General features: G+C 42.0%; 1 protein-coding gene across 1 annotated transcript in view; it reads left to right on the top strand.

The window, feature by feature from the left end:
- The window catches only part of hspg2 (heparan sulfate proteoglycan 2), an 80,869-nt gene that overhangs the window by 45,626 nt on the left and 17,178 nt on the right, over positions 1 to 18,065 (top strand). The window contains exons 30-49 of the mRNA XM_034536963.1: positions 1,252 to 1,322; positions 1,484 to 1,548; positions 1,669 to 1,809; positions 2,388 to 2,579; positions 6,253 to 6,345; positions 6,437 to 6,529; positions 6,772 to 7,002; positions 7,110 to 7,223; positions 7,327 to 7,454; positions 7,689 to 7,775; positions 7,962 to 8,020; positions 8,513 to 8,677; positions 8,886 to 8,996; positions 9,587 to 9,687; positions 10,388 to 10,568; positions 12,837 to 12,896; positions 14,944 to 15,066; positions 15,210 to 15,362; positions 16,220 to 16,380; positions 16,636 to 16,713. Of these exons, the coding sequence (XP_034392854.1) occupies positions 1,252 to 1,322; positions 1,484 to 1,548; positions 1,669 to 1,809; positions 2,388 to 2,579; positions 6,253 to 6,345; positions 6,437 to 6,529; positions 6,772 to 7,002; positions 7,110 to 7,223; positions 7,327 to 7,454; positions 7,689 to 7,775; positions 7,962 to 8,020; positions 8,513 to 8,677; positions 8,886 to 8,996; positions 9,587 to 9,687; positions 10,388 to 10,568; positions 12,837 to 12,896; positions 14,944 to 15,066; positions 15,210 to 15,362; positions 16,220 to 16,380; positions 16,636 to 16,713 (2,407 nt within the window). The remainder of the gene's footprint in view (positions 1 to 1,251; positions 1,323 to 1,483; positions 1,549 to 1,668; positions 1,810 to 2,387; positions 2,580 to 6,252; positions 6,346 to 6,436; positions 6,530 to 6,771; positions 7,003 to 7,109; positions 7,224 to 7,326; positions 7,455 to 7,688; positions 7,776 to 7,961; positions 8,021 to 8,512; positions 8,678 to 8,885; positions 8,997 to 9,586; positions 9,688 to 10,387; positions 10,569 to 12,836; positions 12,897 to 14,943; positions 15,067 to 15,209; positions 15,363 to 16,219; positions 16,381 to 16,635; positions 16,714 to 18,065) is intronic.

The following is an 18,065-nucleotide window of genomic DNA, read 5'->3' as shown; positions in this document are numbered from 1 at the left end:
TTAAAACAGCTGGATTCATCTTCTGGGGACCATTATCATCCACAGTCAATTTTATGGCAACCTTTCCAGCAGTTGTTGAGACCAAAGCATTGACGGCTGACAACCATATCATCAGCATTGAGAGAAAGCTAAGGAATGAATAGACACAGTTTTCAAGATTGTTCGACACATTTCTGGGGGAATTAAAGTAAAAATTGTTTGTAACAAAAATATTTTTATTTTAATGTGATGTGAAACAAATTCTTTTGTCATTTTGTGTTTATCATGAGCTTTATGTCCGTTCTCAATAGCTTTTAGTTATGAACACTTTTGGCATTTTCCCATGACCATCTATTTTTATGTATTTTGTATTCCCCAATATAATGACATTAATCCTTAACTTTAAATCTATAAAACAAGACTGACTGGAGGGACTGAATTAACCATTCCTTCGAAACTACTGTACGTCTCCGAGTTAGTTTGTATAGAGTTTCCCAAAGCCAGTTCATAGCATGGAAGTCCTCTTGTTGACTGTTGACCGGCGGACCTGCCAAAGGACAGGTGAGGTAAGACTGACAGCAGCTGCTTCCAGGGCAACTTGCACAGATTGGGGTTGGATGAGTCTTTGCTCTGGTGGCAGTGGCGTTGTTTGCTTGGATTGAAGGCATATTGCTTTGCTATGTCACAATATCTGAATTAACTTTACTCATTAGCAGCTTAGTGTCCTCTTCTATCTCTCTTTATATCAAGGCTGTCTGTACTCACCTCTGCTTTGTTCTGATGCCATCTTCTATAGTTGTGAAACTTTTTTGAAATCTGGTGATACTTTCTCTTTTGATGTTTCTGTTCCTGTACAAAGGTGTTCCTCAGTTTCAGCTGCATCACACACATCTGAGACATGTTGAACTTTTTAGCTGTGGCTGCGCTTCATCCATCTCCGAGCAATATTTCATGACCTTTATCTCTGGGGAAACTGTTTGTGTTCAGTGCAAACGCTGGGTGTGTCTATAAAACTAGTGCTTAGTGCAGATATGAGTACTTAGTGGATGGAATAACAGAATAGTTTGTACGTCCCTTGTCTGAATGACTCATTCCTTTGTTCGTGGTTGAGGTCTGCCTTGGGTCAAGAAGACTCCCCCAAGGACGCGATTCATCACATGTATCACCTCCTGCAGACTTCCCTGCTTCCTGCCTCATTGTTCTTTGGGTTGAGACTTGTATTCTCCCTGACTAGAAATAGTTACTCAACAACATTTTCTATTTTTGTTTCAGATGTGCAGCAGGATACACTGGCAACCCACTGCTTGGACAGGGATGTAGTGTTGGCAACAATGAAGTCAACGGTAGATACTGTCTTTTAAATCAGAAACATGACAGGTGTTGTTCCATCTTCTTTAAAAAAGTTGCAAATATTACATTAATTTCATTAATCTGGATTTAACAATGTTTCTTTAAATCGAGAACATGTACACATTGTAACTGCATGGTCTACTGTCCCGTTCAGGTAACTGCTATAACTGTGACCAAAGAGGAGGTGCCGGTTGCAATGGTGGTGCTTGCCGCTGCAAGGTGATCAAACAAACCAACTTACTGGTTGTTGTTGTCATTTGTATCTTTGTTCGCGCCTCCAAGGCATACTAGAATGGACTGATTTCCTTGTGTATCTCATTATTTATTAATGTATTGCAGTTGAACGTTGAGGGCCCGTCTTGCTCCAGCTGCAAATCTGGAACCTTCCATCTCAGCCAGGAAGACAAAGACGGCTGCCTGTCGTGTTTCTGTATGGGCGTCACTCAGCAATGCTCCAGCTCTACCTACTACAGAGATCTGGTAAGGCCTTTGCGTGGTACGTGACACAAGGACACGGCAACAGTTTATACCTCGGAACAACCAACTTAAATATAAAGTGTGTTTTGAATAAAGCAACTAGTCGGCTGCAAAGATCATATCAACAAGTGTGTTAAATATTTATTTCATAGCGAAAAGATGTGCGTGATATAAATTCATTAATTCAGTTTAAATTTGCCCTCTTCACACCATCTTTAAGTGGCTCTAAACCAGTGAAATCACATCCATTGGCGATTTTGCTTCGGAGGTTGACTAATTAATTATTTCTGCAGATCTAGCCTCTCTTGAGTAACTGCAAAGATACATTTTGACATGTTTTCTCCCAGGGCAAAAGGGTGATATATGGATGGGAAATCTATAAGGTCACATTCAGACTTCACATTTAGAGTAAGCCCTACACAGGCAACTAAAAAAGACCGCTTGATGGGTTGGGAAGCAAAAATAGTTTAAGTGCTGCGATCGACCAGTATAGTCAACATACACAGTAAATACTGAAACTTATAACAGCACTTATTATTTATTTTAATTTTAACTGCATCTAACTGTATACACTCTGGCAGGTGTCCTCAGTCTTTTCTCCAGGAAATTTCCAGGGATTCGCTCTGGTGAACCGCCAACGCACCAACCGTATCTCCACTGGTTTCACTGTGGAGGTTTCCACTCAAGGCACTCAGCTGTCCTACACCAACTTTGATTACCTGGGACAGGAGCGTCATTATTGGCAGCTTCCAGAGGTCTACCAGGGAGACAAGGTCAGTATCAAAGAGCACATACAGAAGCTTAATCAGTCGCCCAAACAAGACTAAGAACCCCTTAATGCTGGATATAAGGGGCTGAGCAGCACTCGTCAGAAACTTGTAGAGTGCTGGCTCCATTTCTCTGCTTCTTCTTTCCTAGAACTTCAGCCAATCTTTCTTTTCAAGCCAACTTCTCTTCAAACGGATTGCTTTTTTAGTCTCTGTGGAGCTTCTTTGCCTCTGTTGCTCCATTTTGTTTCATCTTTTTAACTTAATGGTCTCTTTGTGTTTGCCCCTGCACTCTCTGTAGAAACAATCCTCTTTTGCTCGCACAAAACGAGCAGAGCAGGTACAGTAATGTCAGTCATTGGCTGTCATGTTGTGTCTGTAGTAGTGCACACATGTTTGGCGTGTTTAAAAATAACTGTTGATGTGGCATTGTGTGAAATACTGAATGCCATACATTGTCCTTGTAATGTGGTGCATATCCATTTTGAGGTTTTAATCACTCCTGTGCTTATTGAATCGTATTAGAAAGATTGTGTTTTACAGCAACCTACGCAGTTTGCAGCTGAAGGTGACCACTAAGTGTCTCCTTTAGATTGGACCACTCACAACGCAGTGCATACTGCACACAGAAATTGTGTTCTGCTCTACATCACATGAGCAATGTAAACGGATTGATGATTACTGATCCATTAAAGAACTTCCTACTGATTAACTTTGCTGGAATAACACTGCCATAACACTCCCAAATACCATCAGCTCAGTGATAAGGAAAGTGATCAAAGAGCTCACTTTATTCACATAAATAGAGTGACTCGTAGTCACGAGAGGAGCAGCTAAGGAAGAATGCTTTCATTTGGATCCGAATGGCATCCACAGAGCCAAAATAGCTGGCCAGGTATTTGGTATGAACTGCACCGTAGATTGTGATAATGGAGGCGACACTCACATGTCTAATGGGAATAACTGATGCACAGTGTTTCGGTCAATATAAACTAAGCCGCTGAGAGTTTGTGGCCATCTATGACAAATAAATCCCCTCCGTACATAGATGTAGGAGCATCACCTTGGTTTCATGAGGGATCACTGAGCAGGAGCATGTTGGCAGACTCTACAAGTGCATTTGCATGTGTGTGAAACACAAAGAAGTCTGAGTTGGCACGCAAAGTCTCAGAAAAGTTACTGCTATTACCATGGTTACATATCTTCTGTATATCTGGTACTCCACTTTCCGCCTCTCCAGGGTGATGTCAGACAGCTGGATGATGAGGTCTGGGCGCTCTTCTCTAACTTCTCCAATGGACAAGCTGGTTCCTCTCGATTCTTTCCCTCCTCCTCTAAATCATCCGCCTCTTCCTCCTCTTCTTCTTCTTCTTCCTCTCGGATCCCAACTTCCTCCTCCTCGTCTTCCTCCTCTCGATGGTCTTTGCGTAACCTGAGCCCCCCTTCTTCTCCATCTGGTATGTCCTCTTCAGTTAGACCAACCAGAGCCCAACCCCACTCCCCAGGCCGCTCTCCCCATCTGCAGGTACACCCTGTCAGAGATTGCAAGATGTTTAGGAGTCTTTTTGTATCTTGGTAATATTCTTGACTTCTGGTATTTCTCTTTGGGTGTCGAACAGAGCAAGAACTCAGTGAGCAACACTTTTGCTCGTGCTCCTGGGGGCAGCAACAAGGTAGACTGTGGCATGTGGTGGATTTCATGTCTCATCTCTGTAATGTTGTCTCTGATAGCGAAGCTTTTTCAAAGTTAATTAACAACCAACCAGTTTGTCCAGGGCAAACTCGTAACAGCACCCAACAGATATGATACAAAATATATACATTTAGTTAAGAATGGATAATTTACACCCTTCCAGTGCTTGACTTGGTGGTATTCTCCATTGTTAAGCAAGTAGCTCTCTCTCAGTGCTGTCACTGTAATTGTCCACTTGAGGAGAACTTTGGTTTTACAAGGCTCTGTCATTAAAGGGATGTCTGCGTTAAAACAGCCGCTTACTGAGGCACAGGTTCATTTTCAAATTGTTGACAGGTGTTTTAGTCGTCATACAAGGCACGGTGTGACTTTTATGCTGTTATCAAACTGTCAGTGGAGCCTTTAATAGCACGCATACTTAAGAACATGTACTTGAGAGTTCAGTTGAATGTCACATATTTCTTATCGTGCTTTACTCTTCGGCATGCTCTTTGCCTGCTTGTACTACTTCTCTGTCTGCTTATTATCTGAGTCTTCCTCACTCTCTCCTTCTGTGCCTTATTCTGTTATGCCTTTCCTTCCTTCTCTGCCTCTCAGTACTCTCTGGCCTACAAAGGCTTCCGCTTACACCAGGAAGGTCTGCTCTACTGGCAGCTCCCAGCGCAATTCACAGGGGAAAAGGTAACTGTGAGAAGTTTAGGGGGACGTCCCGTCCTGACCATAGGTCAACCCTGAGAAGTCACAGAAAAAAACGCCACCCGTAGCATCCTCCAGCCTTTCCCATGCCCTTCAGCCCCCATCCTCATACTCCCTTCTATCCAGTCGCTCACATGTCCAGTCGACCTTCCTCCACTATAGTACAGTAAGGCCCTGATCAAACAGCGCGTACAACTACTGAATGAGTGCTAACACAAACCATGAACTGTACACTACCAAATAGTCAATAGTGCACTTTAAATTATACAACTTCCTTAAAAATATATAGTACATTACATTACAGTATCCACCAAAAGTCATCACAATGAGAAAACACTGCTGATGACGTCAGGTGCTTTTTTCATTCTGAGTTGAACTTTATTCAACTATTGCTGTAAGGTTGTTCATAATCCACTCACACTCCATCTGTTACATACAATTAGAAATAGAAACTTAAAGTATCCCTCACCTGCTTGCCTATTTTCAATTTAACATGTATTCTATGTAGGGTTAAAAATACAAATACTAGAAGTAATGTAATTGTCTTCTGTGTCTTTAACGGGACACTCTGGTGATTTAGTATTGCACTTGTATAAAGTTGGAGGACTCACAGGTGAACAATAGAAAACAAACAGCCAAAGTTGAAGCAGAAGAAGCCAGGATATCCTGACTATTAGTCTCTAGAATGGGTCAAGCTCCAAATAGATTGGATTCTACTATACCCATATTCCACCTGGATGGCATATTTCATTAGAGCCCGCCACATCACATAAAAGCCAGTCTGTAAAAATGGGTGTCAAGAAGTGATTTAAAATAGTTGACTGATTCTGCGAGCCTTATCTCCTCAGACAGATTGTTCCAAAGCCGAGGGGCCCTGACGGCAAAATCACGGCCACCTTTAGTTAGTTTTGGAACAGCCAGAAGGGCCCCCCACCTGAGGATCTAAGGCTGCTATGACTATGACATCATCAGTGTTATTTTTCTAAGAATTAAGAAAACTCCCCTCCAGAGTCATGGCCGACATTTACAATTACTTTCATAGGCGGAATAATATGACGGTAAATGAAACATGTTAACGGTTACAACAACTTTCACATGTCCAAATAAAATTGCTCCCTCACATCCTTCAAGGACATCGGATTTGACGTAACTGTACAACCTGTGTTGCTCTGACAAACCACCTGGCATTCATTTTTGCTCCATTTGATGTTTCTGTTTCATCAAGGCAATTGCAACATTGTTTGACCTGGCAAGAGATCTGAAGCCTCTCCTTTGCTAACCTTGTCTTAGGTGGGTTCTTACGGCGGCACGTTTAAATACTCCATCTCCTATGTGGCCGATCCAAGAGGAACACTAGTTGATGATGACAGTGTCCAGATTATTGTGAGTATATGCCGTCATGCTGATTCACTGTTTTCTCCCATGGTTACAAGCATGTGTAGCTTTTACTGACCGGTCAGTGTTGTTGCTGCAGGGTAACGACATCACTTTGGTAGCTTATCAGCCCTGGAAGAGAAGACAGATGGGCAGCAGGGAGACAAACCAGTTTGAGATTGTCTTCAAAGAGGTGAGTGGCCCATCACAATATTTTTACATGGGGACCAGAAAGTGTATCGGCAAGCATCTGGCCTGTTGAAGTGATCCATGACTGTAAATGCCTTCTGGCATCTTCCTGAAAAGAATATATTAATCACATTATTATTTATCAATAATGATTGTTTTTTTATTTCTGATTAAAATACATACAATTAAATAATAAATGTGCTCTTACTGCATGAGAAAAGCCACGGCTTCCATTTTGTCTCGCAGGTATACTGGCATCGTCCTGACGGCATGCCCGCCACCCGAGAGCACCTGATGATGGTTTTGGCGGATCTGGATGACATCCTGATTCGAGCATCCTACTCCACTGAGATGCGGTCCTCCAGTATCTTTGATATCAGCATGGAAGTTGCAGTGCCTAACTACAGCGGCTTGGCTCAGGCCCTGGAGGTGGAGCAGTGCCGCTGCCCACCTGGATACAAGGGACTGTCTTGCCAGGTACAAATCTGAATGGTTGACTTCACAATAAGTGATACAGGCTAATTGTGCTTCATTCAAATGCTTATTGTTGTCTGATTGTCTTAAACACATTGTGTTTCTTGAAGGACTGTGCACCTGGGTATACTCGCACTGGAGGAGGTTTATACCTGGGCCATTGTGAGCTCTGTGAATGCAATGGCCACTCTGACTCCTGCCACCCCGAAACTGGCATCTGCACGGTACGACACACTAGATTAGCGTATGGCTGATATTTGTCATGTTAGATTATAGCCTCCTGTCAAGATGGGCAGATCTATACACATGGTACATTTCTTCTTCCAGAGCTGCCTGCATAACACTCAGGGTGAGCTCTGTGAGCAGTGTGCGTCTGGCTTCTTCGGTGACCCCACTGTTGGCACTCCAGAGGACTGCCAGCCCTGCGCCTGCCCTCACAATGACCCAGACAACCAGTGAGTACTGGTACATCAACCAAGACTTCACATTCCACCTCCATTAATAGCTCAAGACTCTGTGTACGGCTCACTTGCTCGTGTTTATACAGCAAATTCTACTGTCTTGTAAATTCTGGAGTTTCTTTTTCGTTATTAACCTACTTCTTGCCAACTAACAAGAAATATTATATATTCACTTTCCTACTGAAATCGTGAGACAGTTCATCTTCTTGTGTGTAACTCATGTCACAGGTTCTCCCCCACCTGTGAGAGCCTTGGAAATGGAGGCTACCAGTGTACTGCCTGTCAGCCTGGATACACTGGCCAGTACTGTGAACGGTAAGATAACCCTACACGTTGTCTTGATGTGGGTTACTGAAATCATTTCATATAGTTTTTTTTGATAAATTGCAGAGTGAAAATAAAATGATGGGTATTTCTATCAAATCTTGAGCTGGATAAAACATTGTTGTTGACTGAAGTCAAGTGCGGTTTCTTTATCTGTTTTTTTTAAATCATCATCAGTTGTGCTCCTGGATACGTTGGCAACCCTCAGGAGAGACAAAAGTGTCGTCCATACGATGGTAAGGCTACAATTCACTTAAGTAGAAGTATGACGGAGAAGAGACAGAGCCCCCTGTTCCCAATTCAAACTGCTCTCAAAGTGCACCAGATTGATGCACTTAACCCTTCTAAGGGCGTCCGGACCACGCCCCTGGACCTCCCCATAGTGTCAGAGGTCCAACCACCAGTCTCATTAAACGTTCTGGGAAAAAGATTCAAGATTGTATTTATGTTCCCAAGTGAAACTGAAATATTTAGCAGGGCATTTAGCAGAAATAAGTGGAATCTTTCATTAGTGCTGACTTCACACTCCTGTCGTACTATTCCTTTAAACTTGCCCCTGACCAGGTTCGGCTGAAAACACCTGAAGAAGTCATTAGATGGTTTCCATCTTGTTCTACTTTGTGAGCCATACATAAAAAGTCGCTTTGGGAAATACCACTCTGATGCCATTCGTCGGATGTTTTAGAAAGTATTCCTGATTAGTTTGGTATGACGTTTGCACTTTGCAGCTGCAGCCTCACTGGTGGTGAAGGTTTACCCAGAGAGGATCCTGTCATCCCAGGGTGGCTCTGTCACTCTCCGGTGTCAGGTGTCCGGCTCTCCACCGCACTATTTCTACTGGTCTCGAGAGGATGGACGCTCTATCTCCAGCAGTGCTGACAGACGCAGACAAGGTAGGCGAACACGTCAACCACACGGCCACAACAAGCGTGGGATGGATAAATGAGCATATCCTGTAGAGCCAAGAAATCCCTAAAATGTCATTAAAGTGCGATTTATACACACTTTATTTTGGTTTTAATCTGAATACATATATTTTATATAATTGATAGACAAATGTATGTTTGAATACAACAACCTGTGGATCATCTGTGTGTGCAGGAGCGGAGCTGTACTTCCCCAACGTCCAGTTGAGTGATGCCGGAGTCTATATCTGTACCTGCAGAGACCAGCGCAGCACCAACCGGAGCCGCGCTGAAATCATTGTCACAAGTGTGTATGGTCTCGCTGCAACATTAGCAAATGGATTTTTCCCTCATGTTGCTTAGTGCAGCACACTTAATAGATACCACATGTGGTTCAACACATGGGTTTGCTTATGCATGGATTATGTGAGAGCTCATTCTTTAGTTTAGTTGACTGCACTGTGGTGCAGTCTGCATATTTAAAGTTTATATGGTGTTAGTGTAAGATCGCTGGTATAAGAGCGTAACTGAGCTGGCAAAAGAAGGTTTTTCTTGTTGTTGCTTTTCTAGTTCATTTGAAATTGTTTCTTGTAATATGGTACAGTGATAAATGACTTACATCTAATGTTGAGCAGACTGGATTTGATTAGGAGCTTCATTTTTTACATTTTGACAGAATGGCTGCAGTCGATGAAGAAAAGTCAGCAGAAATAACTGAAAGTGCAAATATGTTTTAGTGGTCTGATGCCAACATAACTGCCAGTATTTATAAGTTTAGATGTTCACAGGGTCACTTGGAAGTGTTGGATCAGTTTGCTTTTATTTGGGGTTTTGCAATACACTAACTGTATTCATGACCATTTAGTATAAACTAATTATCTTTTTGCATTTCAACAGGTGTCCCATCCAAAGCCATTGAGGTTACAATCGAGGAGCCCAAAGCCCAGACTGTCAGGGTCGGGTCTACCATCAATTTCATCTGCACTGCGAAGAGCAAGGTAACCCTGGTCAATGATCGTAGTATGGAATAGTTCAACATTTTGGGAAATACTCGTATTTACTTTCTTGCAGAGAGTTATATTCATCACTTCCACTCTTATCTGTCTGTTAAATGTGAAGCTTGAGCCAGCAGCTGGTTAGCGTAGCTTAATTAAAGACCTCTCATTGAAACTCACTGCTGGTTGCCCGGCTTCTTCGTGGTGATAAAAAGACTCCATGACCTTCCTTGTAAAATCACAAGTGGTTGTTTTTACACTTTAATTGTTGTACAAATTTAACAAACACGATATAAGGAGTTAATTGGGAGCTTTGTTGGTGCTGGTGGGCATATTGTCTTATTTTTGGACAGAGCAAGGCCAGCTGTTTCCAGTCTGGCTCTAGCTTCATGTTTAGCATACAGACTAATCTTCTCAGCCAGAAAGCCAATGGAAAAATATATATACTGTATGTCAAACTGTTATTTTAACATTTTACTCCTGTATTATATTTTACATTATTTAAATAATCTAGAAATGTGGTTCACTTCACTTAAGTGCATATATGATAGAAAGCACATGTTGCCACAATGCTGTAAACACATACAACAGAACATTTAGTCTTTCAAAAGTTGGTCTGCGAACAACAAGAGCATTTTGTCCCATGTTTGAGATTGCATGCATCTTGTGATTCGTGTGTGTTTTGCTGCGCGCGCCTTCACAGTCACCAGCCTACACCCTGGTGTGGACACGGATGGGTAACGGGAAGCTGCCCAACCGGGCCATGGACTTCAACGGCATCCTGACAATTCAAAACGTTCAGCCCGAGGATGCAGGCGTGTACGTTTGCACAGGCTCCAATATGTTTGCCATGGACGAGGGCAATGCCATCCTCTACGTGCCAGGTTCGTGATCCTCGGCACCGCATCCCATTACCCATCACCTACCAGCTCTGGCTCCCGTCGTTTCCCTCACCTCAAACTCCCCCTCCGGCTTGCGATGGTGCATGCTTCTCTGTTTTACCGCATCTGTTATCATGCACGACAAACACTCAGCTTTGGGTTAACAGCATAATACGCTTGCCGTTCTTACTCCCAATGCTTTTGCCTTCTGCTCTCAGATACCAACATAAACGCTGTGTCTTATTATCATACTGCCAATCAAGCTCTTCTTGCTGCCTTTTTTTAACTTGCTGCTTTGTATGTCTCTGATCAGTAGATATGAAGAAATACAGCTTGTGGGTTTGGTAACACTAAAACTAGTATACCAATTTTATGGGGTCAAGTATGCAGTTTCAGATTCAACTAATGGGCTCTCAAAATAATTACACATCCATTACACTTAAGTCTAATCAGCGCTCTTTCAGCTCAGTGATTTGTGGGTAATGCTTTCCTCCAACACTCTACTAAGGCTAATGCAGATTTTTTTTCTGTCCTTTTTTTTTTCACATGGGTTGAATTAATTGGTGGTGGTTTGGTTGCTCCTTGGTTACTGGTACAGTTGCTGGTTTCTGCTGTTAGAGGTTTCACTAGCTGGGTGCTGGATTCTGGTGTCTTTAACTTTGAGCTCCTGGGGCCACTCCCTGCCAGAGCTGTAGTGCATAGTGATGAGGAGGAATGTGGATGCTACCATTGGTGCCTTGACTCTGCGTCTGCCATTCAAACAGGACTTTAGTGTATCTGGAAGAGTTGAGAAATAGGAAGAACCCACTACCCTTGATTACTTTGTATCGTTCTACTCTAATACGCAGTATTCCTTCCTGAAATGCTGAAACAAAATGGTGCTATTAGCCATGCAGTTGGTTGAATTCATGTTGTTATACTGCTGTGTTATACTGCTTGTTTGTATCGATTGTTACTTGTCAGATTTAGTTTGTAAAATATTTCTTATCTGAATTAAAATGACCCAAAAAGGACATTTTGTAATCCTAATTTTGTCAATAATCATCTCCAAATGTATATTATGGTATTTTAATTTACATCCAGACAATGTTACTGGTGCATTTTCTTTTTTTGATTGACTGAAATATGTTATCCTGAAATGTTTCCATGAAATCAAATACATCAAGAAATGTTAGAATTTGCATGTGAATGCAATTACCTTGCATGATGTGCGTTTACATTTAGGCAATTTCAAGTGTTTTTATAAGAACATATTTTTATATATATATCTCTGAGAATATCTTACACGTACAGGTTACATTTAAGATCTTTATTCATCATTTGATCTTCATTAATTTACAATGACTGCATTAGCTTTATTTGTTCATTCATTACTCAAAGGATATATGATTGGAAATACCCAAAGGTGCTTCTGTAAAGATTGTACACTTACTCTTTTTTTTCTTTTTTTTTTACATTTATTTTTAAAGAATACCTATCTGATGTACTGCACACATGTCACATTGTAATGTATTTATCTTAACTGTGAAAATATTTTGTGTAAAAGAGCAAATTGATTAAAATAATGACAATTGATCAAAGTGATTTGCCAATTCATGGATGTGTATCACTTACATATATTACCTTGAACAAGTCAGAATAACCACAAGCTGTATGTTGGTTTTTTAACAGCTGAAATGGAACTAGTGTCCCAATGTTTAAAACTGCTTTTTGCTACTAACCTGCATGTCTCATGTGTGGCTACACGCTGCATAACTCCGTCTCCCCTTATGCTGCTGCACAGTTCTCATAGTCATGATGTTTGTCCGTAGGTGTGTGTTTGTGTATCTTGATTTTGAATTCACAGCATAAGAAGCATTTTGGAGCATTTCTGTTTTTGGTTGGTGTAAAGTTTGAGATAAGCATGAACTTGTTACAAGCAAATGGACATTCTAACCAACATACTTCAATTCACGGTGATCTTCATTTTCTCAATAAATATACACCAGGTAAGTGTAAAAATTGATTAAACTAATTGGCACCATCGTGATCGGACAATTCTCAAAGAATACCTCAAGTTGGTGGAAGTTTAATTCAAGTTCACGGTTTCTTTTTTTGCATGTTTCCCATTATGTGTGATGTTTTTTGGAATTAATTAGACGAAACCAGACGCAGCCCACATTTGGAGATAAGTGTCTCTGGGAGAAGTACATTTCCTGTTAACACAGAAACCTGACCTATCAGTTTACCTGTCCGTCCCCCTCCTCCCCTCCCTTCCTCCCACAACTCCAGAGGCCTCACAGACTCAGATGTTTTACACAGCCTATGAAATGTTTGAAGGACATGGAAAGCGTAAGTCCGCATGGGCATGGTTTCCTTTCTGCCGGGCTCCCTGGAGGGACCGGCCTCTCCCTCTCTGTGTCTTGCATGCACTCATCATCGTCAGCATGGATATACTGGTGGCCAGTTAGCGCCCATGTACAATCCACCAAGCAGCATCTTCAGAAACTCTCAACAAACATGAGTGGGCAGATTCTTATATTGTTTGTTAGCAATCGTCTTAAGTTGAATTACGAGCGAAAGATGTATATATGTTTTCAGTATATTAGTATATATTATTATTATTTTAAGTTGCCCAGTTCCTGTAAGAGTCAAAGCTTGGATTGTACATGAGCATGATTGGCTCCTACCTTGCTCTTTGGGTTCATTGGGGGGTCATTACTGCAGGAAAAAGTGCATCTGCATTCTAAGGGCAACTCCTCATGAATGTCGAGTCAAGTAGCCAACATTAAAAAAAAAATCACTGTCAGTGTTATACAGTAATTATAGGCCTAAAAATAGAAAATATATTTTTTCAAATGCATTTCAAAATTACATTATCACAAGCTAGATGCTTACATACAACGTCTCCACATTCAGCGACAAGATAAGTCCCTTTTTCTTCTTTCTCTTCGCACTTTGCTTTCTTCCTTTCCTCCTCAGGAAACGTGCTATACCTGGAAATAGCAGTTATCTTGGCTTCAAACATCATACTGTGCTTAATACATCCTATCACAACCTTATTGCGTCATAGCTGAATGTGGGTAGCAGAGTCCAGTGTGAGAGGCCTGGTTTCAGTGCGTCACACAGATGGAAGTGGACTTAAAATAACACAGTTAATGTAACAATAATAGATGGAAATCAAACTATATTGCGTATGTAATTAAGAAGTTAAAGATTGAATTCATTAAAAGTATAAGAAATCATATTTTCATTCCTCACCTCTAGTAGTATCTCGGGGTATCTTTTGTACAGACATTCGTGATCACTAGAAGCTAAATCTAATTTATTTTGGGGATCCCCTGACATTTGCTCAAGCCCAATATCTGTGGTTTTGAGATGGATTACCATGACATTTGGTAAACACATTCATGTCCCCTAATTAATTGTAATATTCCCTTTAGTGATCTTTTTTTTGCTAACATTAAAAAACAACTGGTGAACATGCTAAACATTACACCAGCTAAACATCAGCATCTTAGCTTTGTCGTTAGCCCTCAAAGTAGTGCTGTCTAGTTCGTCCTCACAGAGCAGCTAGCAGGGCTGTAAACTCTTCACGTTCTTGTTTAAATGTAATATTTAATAATACAATTCCATCCACCTCCCTTTTATTGGGGCGGAGCCAAACCGACAACTCGAGATCTGAACAGATCTATCCAGACAAAACTGTCCGATAGATCGCACTAGAGGTGGTGAAGTGAGAAATGATGTGTTTTCCTGACCTGACCGAATCAACGCACTTATTTAATCCTAGAGCTTTACAAAACTCGTTTACAAATACTAGTATACCCACATTCAAATCATTTTCATTCTCATGTTACTCGTCTGTTCATTGTAGACTTCAGGCAGTCATGTCTGCCCTCTGTCACAGAGAACAATGCCCTGTAGTATTGATGTCACTAAGGTGAAAGAGTCCCAGAGGTTTTCAGCCTGCTTAGATAGCCTTGTACTCATCCCTCCCGACTGAAAGAGGCCTTTCTTTTGCCCTGTCACCCTGGGACCATTCAGGGTTGAATTCAAAGTCTAGTAGCCAGGCAAACTGGCGCAGACAGCAGAATGCCCTGAGGCCATGCCAATGCCTGCCTGCCACCTCTCATCCGTTTGGTCTGCTGGGAGGCTCTAGACTGCCAAGGGTGAGGGTGGGGGCACGGGCCCGAGTTTGATCAAGTCATTATCATCAAACGCATTCCCACAGCTTAACGGATGCCCACGCAATGGTTGTAGACAAGGTTTCATATTCTCCCTTCCCCGCCACACCAGTAGAGCACTCCACATTATCTCTCTTTATTTCTCCATGTGCCCCTGGGAAGTTTCACTCTCCAGTTTGCGCTGTGTTTGACGAGTGTTTCTCCTCCTGTAGCTTCAGAGGAAGCCCAGCCCGTGGCCACTGTCACTCCCTCCGTGCTGAATGTCCAGCAGGGCCAGCGGGCAGAGTTTCGCTGCACAGTGAGCGGGAACCCAACCGCTGCCATTGAATGGATCGGTATGACCAGTTAGTTCTCTACTTCTGCAGTGTTTGGTGCAGATCTCGTTGACCTACATTTAAAGTCCGTTGAGTGGAAAGGCCATTTTCTTTTCTTCGCCCTGCGGCCCCAGTGACAGAGTGTAACTGTGTGAATATTACAGGAGGTCCGGGGAACAGAATGAGCCCGAGAGCTGTTGTACGAGGTGGCGTACTGACCTTCACAGCAGTGGAGCCAGCTGACGAGGGAGAGTACACCTGCAAGGCCCTGAACACTCACGGGGAGCACACAGCACGAGTTTCCCTCCTTGTCCAAAGTATGCTTTGTGTTTGTGTGAATGTGTATTACATGTTGTGGGAACACCAATCTGTTTATACACTTACAAAGTGGGGACTCTTCTCTCTGTTGAGGACAAAATACCAAGTCCCCTCAATGTAAATGATCATTAAGACTTGTTTGGGATTAGGTAAGGCCTGTGGTTAGGCATGTAGTGGTTAAGGTTAGCCCGGCTGGGTTCAGTCTCCAGAGAGTTCTTCTAAGTCAAAGCAATGTCCTCACCTTACGGCAGGGAAACACGTGTGTGTGTTTGTGTGTTTGTGATTGGACCATATGAATTGAAAACAGTTAAAATGTTTCTAAAAACCATGAGGAAATAATCCCAGTACAGTGAGATTGTTCCATCAATTTTCAGTGGTTCAAGGATTTTTCGGACAGCTTCAAACAACAGAAGCGTCTCCCGTCACTGTTTTTAAATGTACAGATATCAAATGAGATTACATTTCTTTAGCTCATTATTGTACTGCTTTAAAGCTACTAAACAAAGATATGTCTTAATCTTCTCAAGAATGAAAATCATAAACAATAACACAAACCTTGCCGAAGTCAAGACACTGTTGCTGGTGTCATGGGAGTTTTAGTAGCTGAGGTTGCTGAGACATTTTATTGACTTCATGATTCTTTTCTATTTGTGCTAATGTAATTCAATGTTTTAGCATGTCACATATACACAATTTTTCATGGTTTTATTATAAATGAAAAGCAATATGTAAATGTTTATTCCAAAAGTAATAGGTTAGTAAACAACTGAACTGATAACGAAATGAACTGAACACGCATAATAAGCCGGGGTGGCTGTGGTGGGCATTTTTGATTGATTATTCATTTTTTGGTCAGAATCTAACCCAAGTGGCCTCGGCACCCAGCCTCAAGTCCAAGTCAGTCCCCAAAATATCGAAGCTCATGAAGGAGACAACTTGAGGTTGTACTGCAGAGCAACAGGAGTACCCACCCCGAAGCTCACCTGGCTGAAAAATGGAGGACAAATTCCTCCACAGGTGAGATACCACCTGCTGTCTCAGTGCCTTGATGATGATTTAAACGTGGAATAATTACTGCATTTACATTCTGCTGTGCTGTATCTCTATCTTGCACTTCGAGGTGTGTCCTGTGCCGATGGTATTTTTCATCACACTGTGTCAGTTGTTGTGACTGTTTCAGCATTTTGACCATTTACCCTGATTTTTTTCCCCTCTGTTTGTCTCCTCCCCTTTTTTTTATTTTGATCCCACCCTATTCTGACGTTTACTCAGGCTATTCCCTCTCTTGGTTTCCATCAATTTAAAAGCAACAGTCTCGATGTGTTACAAAGACGTATTGAAGAGCTGCAGGTCTGTCCATCTGTCCACTGTCTGTCCTGTCTCGTAGCTCAAAGCCATTGTCCTCTACTGACCTCGTCCTCACACTTTGTCGAGTGCAAGTGCATGATCAAACGTGTCCTTGATTCACACTTTGTAGCCCTGCTAATTTACTACAGCTGCTCACTGAGTCCCTTTAGAGCTAATTAAATACATTAAAGTCTGGTTGACTTGTTAGTGTATTTGCATGCATTACATGTTTTTATGTTGTGTTATGTTTATTAACAAAAGTGTTCCATAGTCTTTTTTTGTTTTGTGCTGTCACATCATACCATCCCTGACTTGTTTTGGCTCTAAGCACTCAGTTGACCCTCATCATTCCATTGAGTGTATTAACAGGACTAAGTATACAGGAGGTACTGTAGGTATTTCAGACATATTTTGCTCCGTGCCAGACGCATCCCGCTGCCCCCCAACGCAAGGGGGTATTGTGTTGGTCTGGTTTGTGCATAGCCGTCCTCGTTCCGATGAGGGCTTTGGGGCCTGTTTAGTTCTGCCTCAGAGAGCCTCTGCGTTGTGTCAGCCTTTCCCAGGGAGAGCTGGGCTCTGCCGTGCGACCACGCAGAAATTCTGTATGCTCTAGCAAACGGCTTGCTTTGAAAACTCCTCAATGGGTTCAGACACACATTGAGTCTGGGCCCGCCTCAGCCACTGCTCGGTTTAGCCTCCCTCACGGTTGAATGAGCCGGAGCTAAGCAGCTTTGTCCGTGGATGCCCCAACACCCCCCCGGATACAGTAATCCCTCCCCGGACCCTCCCCTCCTGATTCCACTCCTCTCTGAGGTGTTTCCAAACTTCATGAAAGCTCATTTTCAGCCTTGCTGGACCTCTGACAGCCATGTGGAGTAGTGTACAAACAAGTCAAGTTGTCGATGGCTGGTAAACCAGAAAGTCAGGAGAGTCCTTAAACTCGAGTGTTGTAATTAAAGAAGGGTTTTGGTCCTGACTCGATTTTTGGTAGTGGATATTTTGATTTCCAAGGCACTGGCTCGAGATTATTCTAAGATTTCTCAGTTAACTGCTTTGTAAAGCTTATTGAGTAACCTCTGTCTCAAGTCAATGTTTCACAAACTGTCAATTCTAACTCCACATTTTTTTAAATCAGTCATTAATCAATCATATTGTTTTAGAATAAAGGTACTAGTGTAGTAAATTGTGTCATCACTGATCATAAAGGGGAGACACTCCAGGTGAATGAGGTAAAACATTTAACTGAAAACTTCCCCAGTTGATTACAAGTCTTTTTAGATGTTATATTTAAATATGCAAATTGTTGGAGCTTTTGAAACTTGAAATGCAAATAGTGGAGTAAAATAAATCATAAA

The sequence above is a fragment of the Cyclopterus lumpus genome, chromosome 7 (genome assembly GCF_009769545.1).
Source record: "Cyclopterus lumpus isolate fCycLum1 chromosome 7, fCycLum1.pri, whole genome shotgun sequence".
Classification (NCBI taxonomy): domain Eukaryota; kingdom Metazoa; phylum Chordata; class Actinopteri; order Perciformes; family Cyclopteridae; genus Cyclopterus; species Cyclopterus lumpus.
The sequence above is the reverse complement of the archived record's forward strand: the minus strand, read 5'-3'. Positions and strand labels throughout refer to the sequence as shown.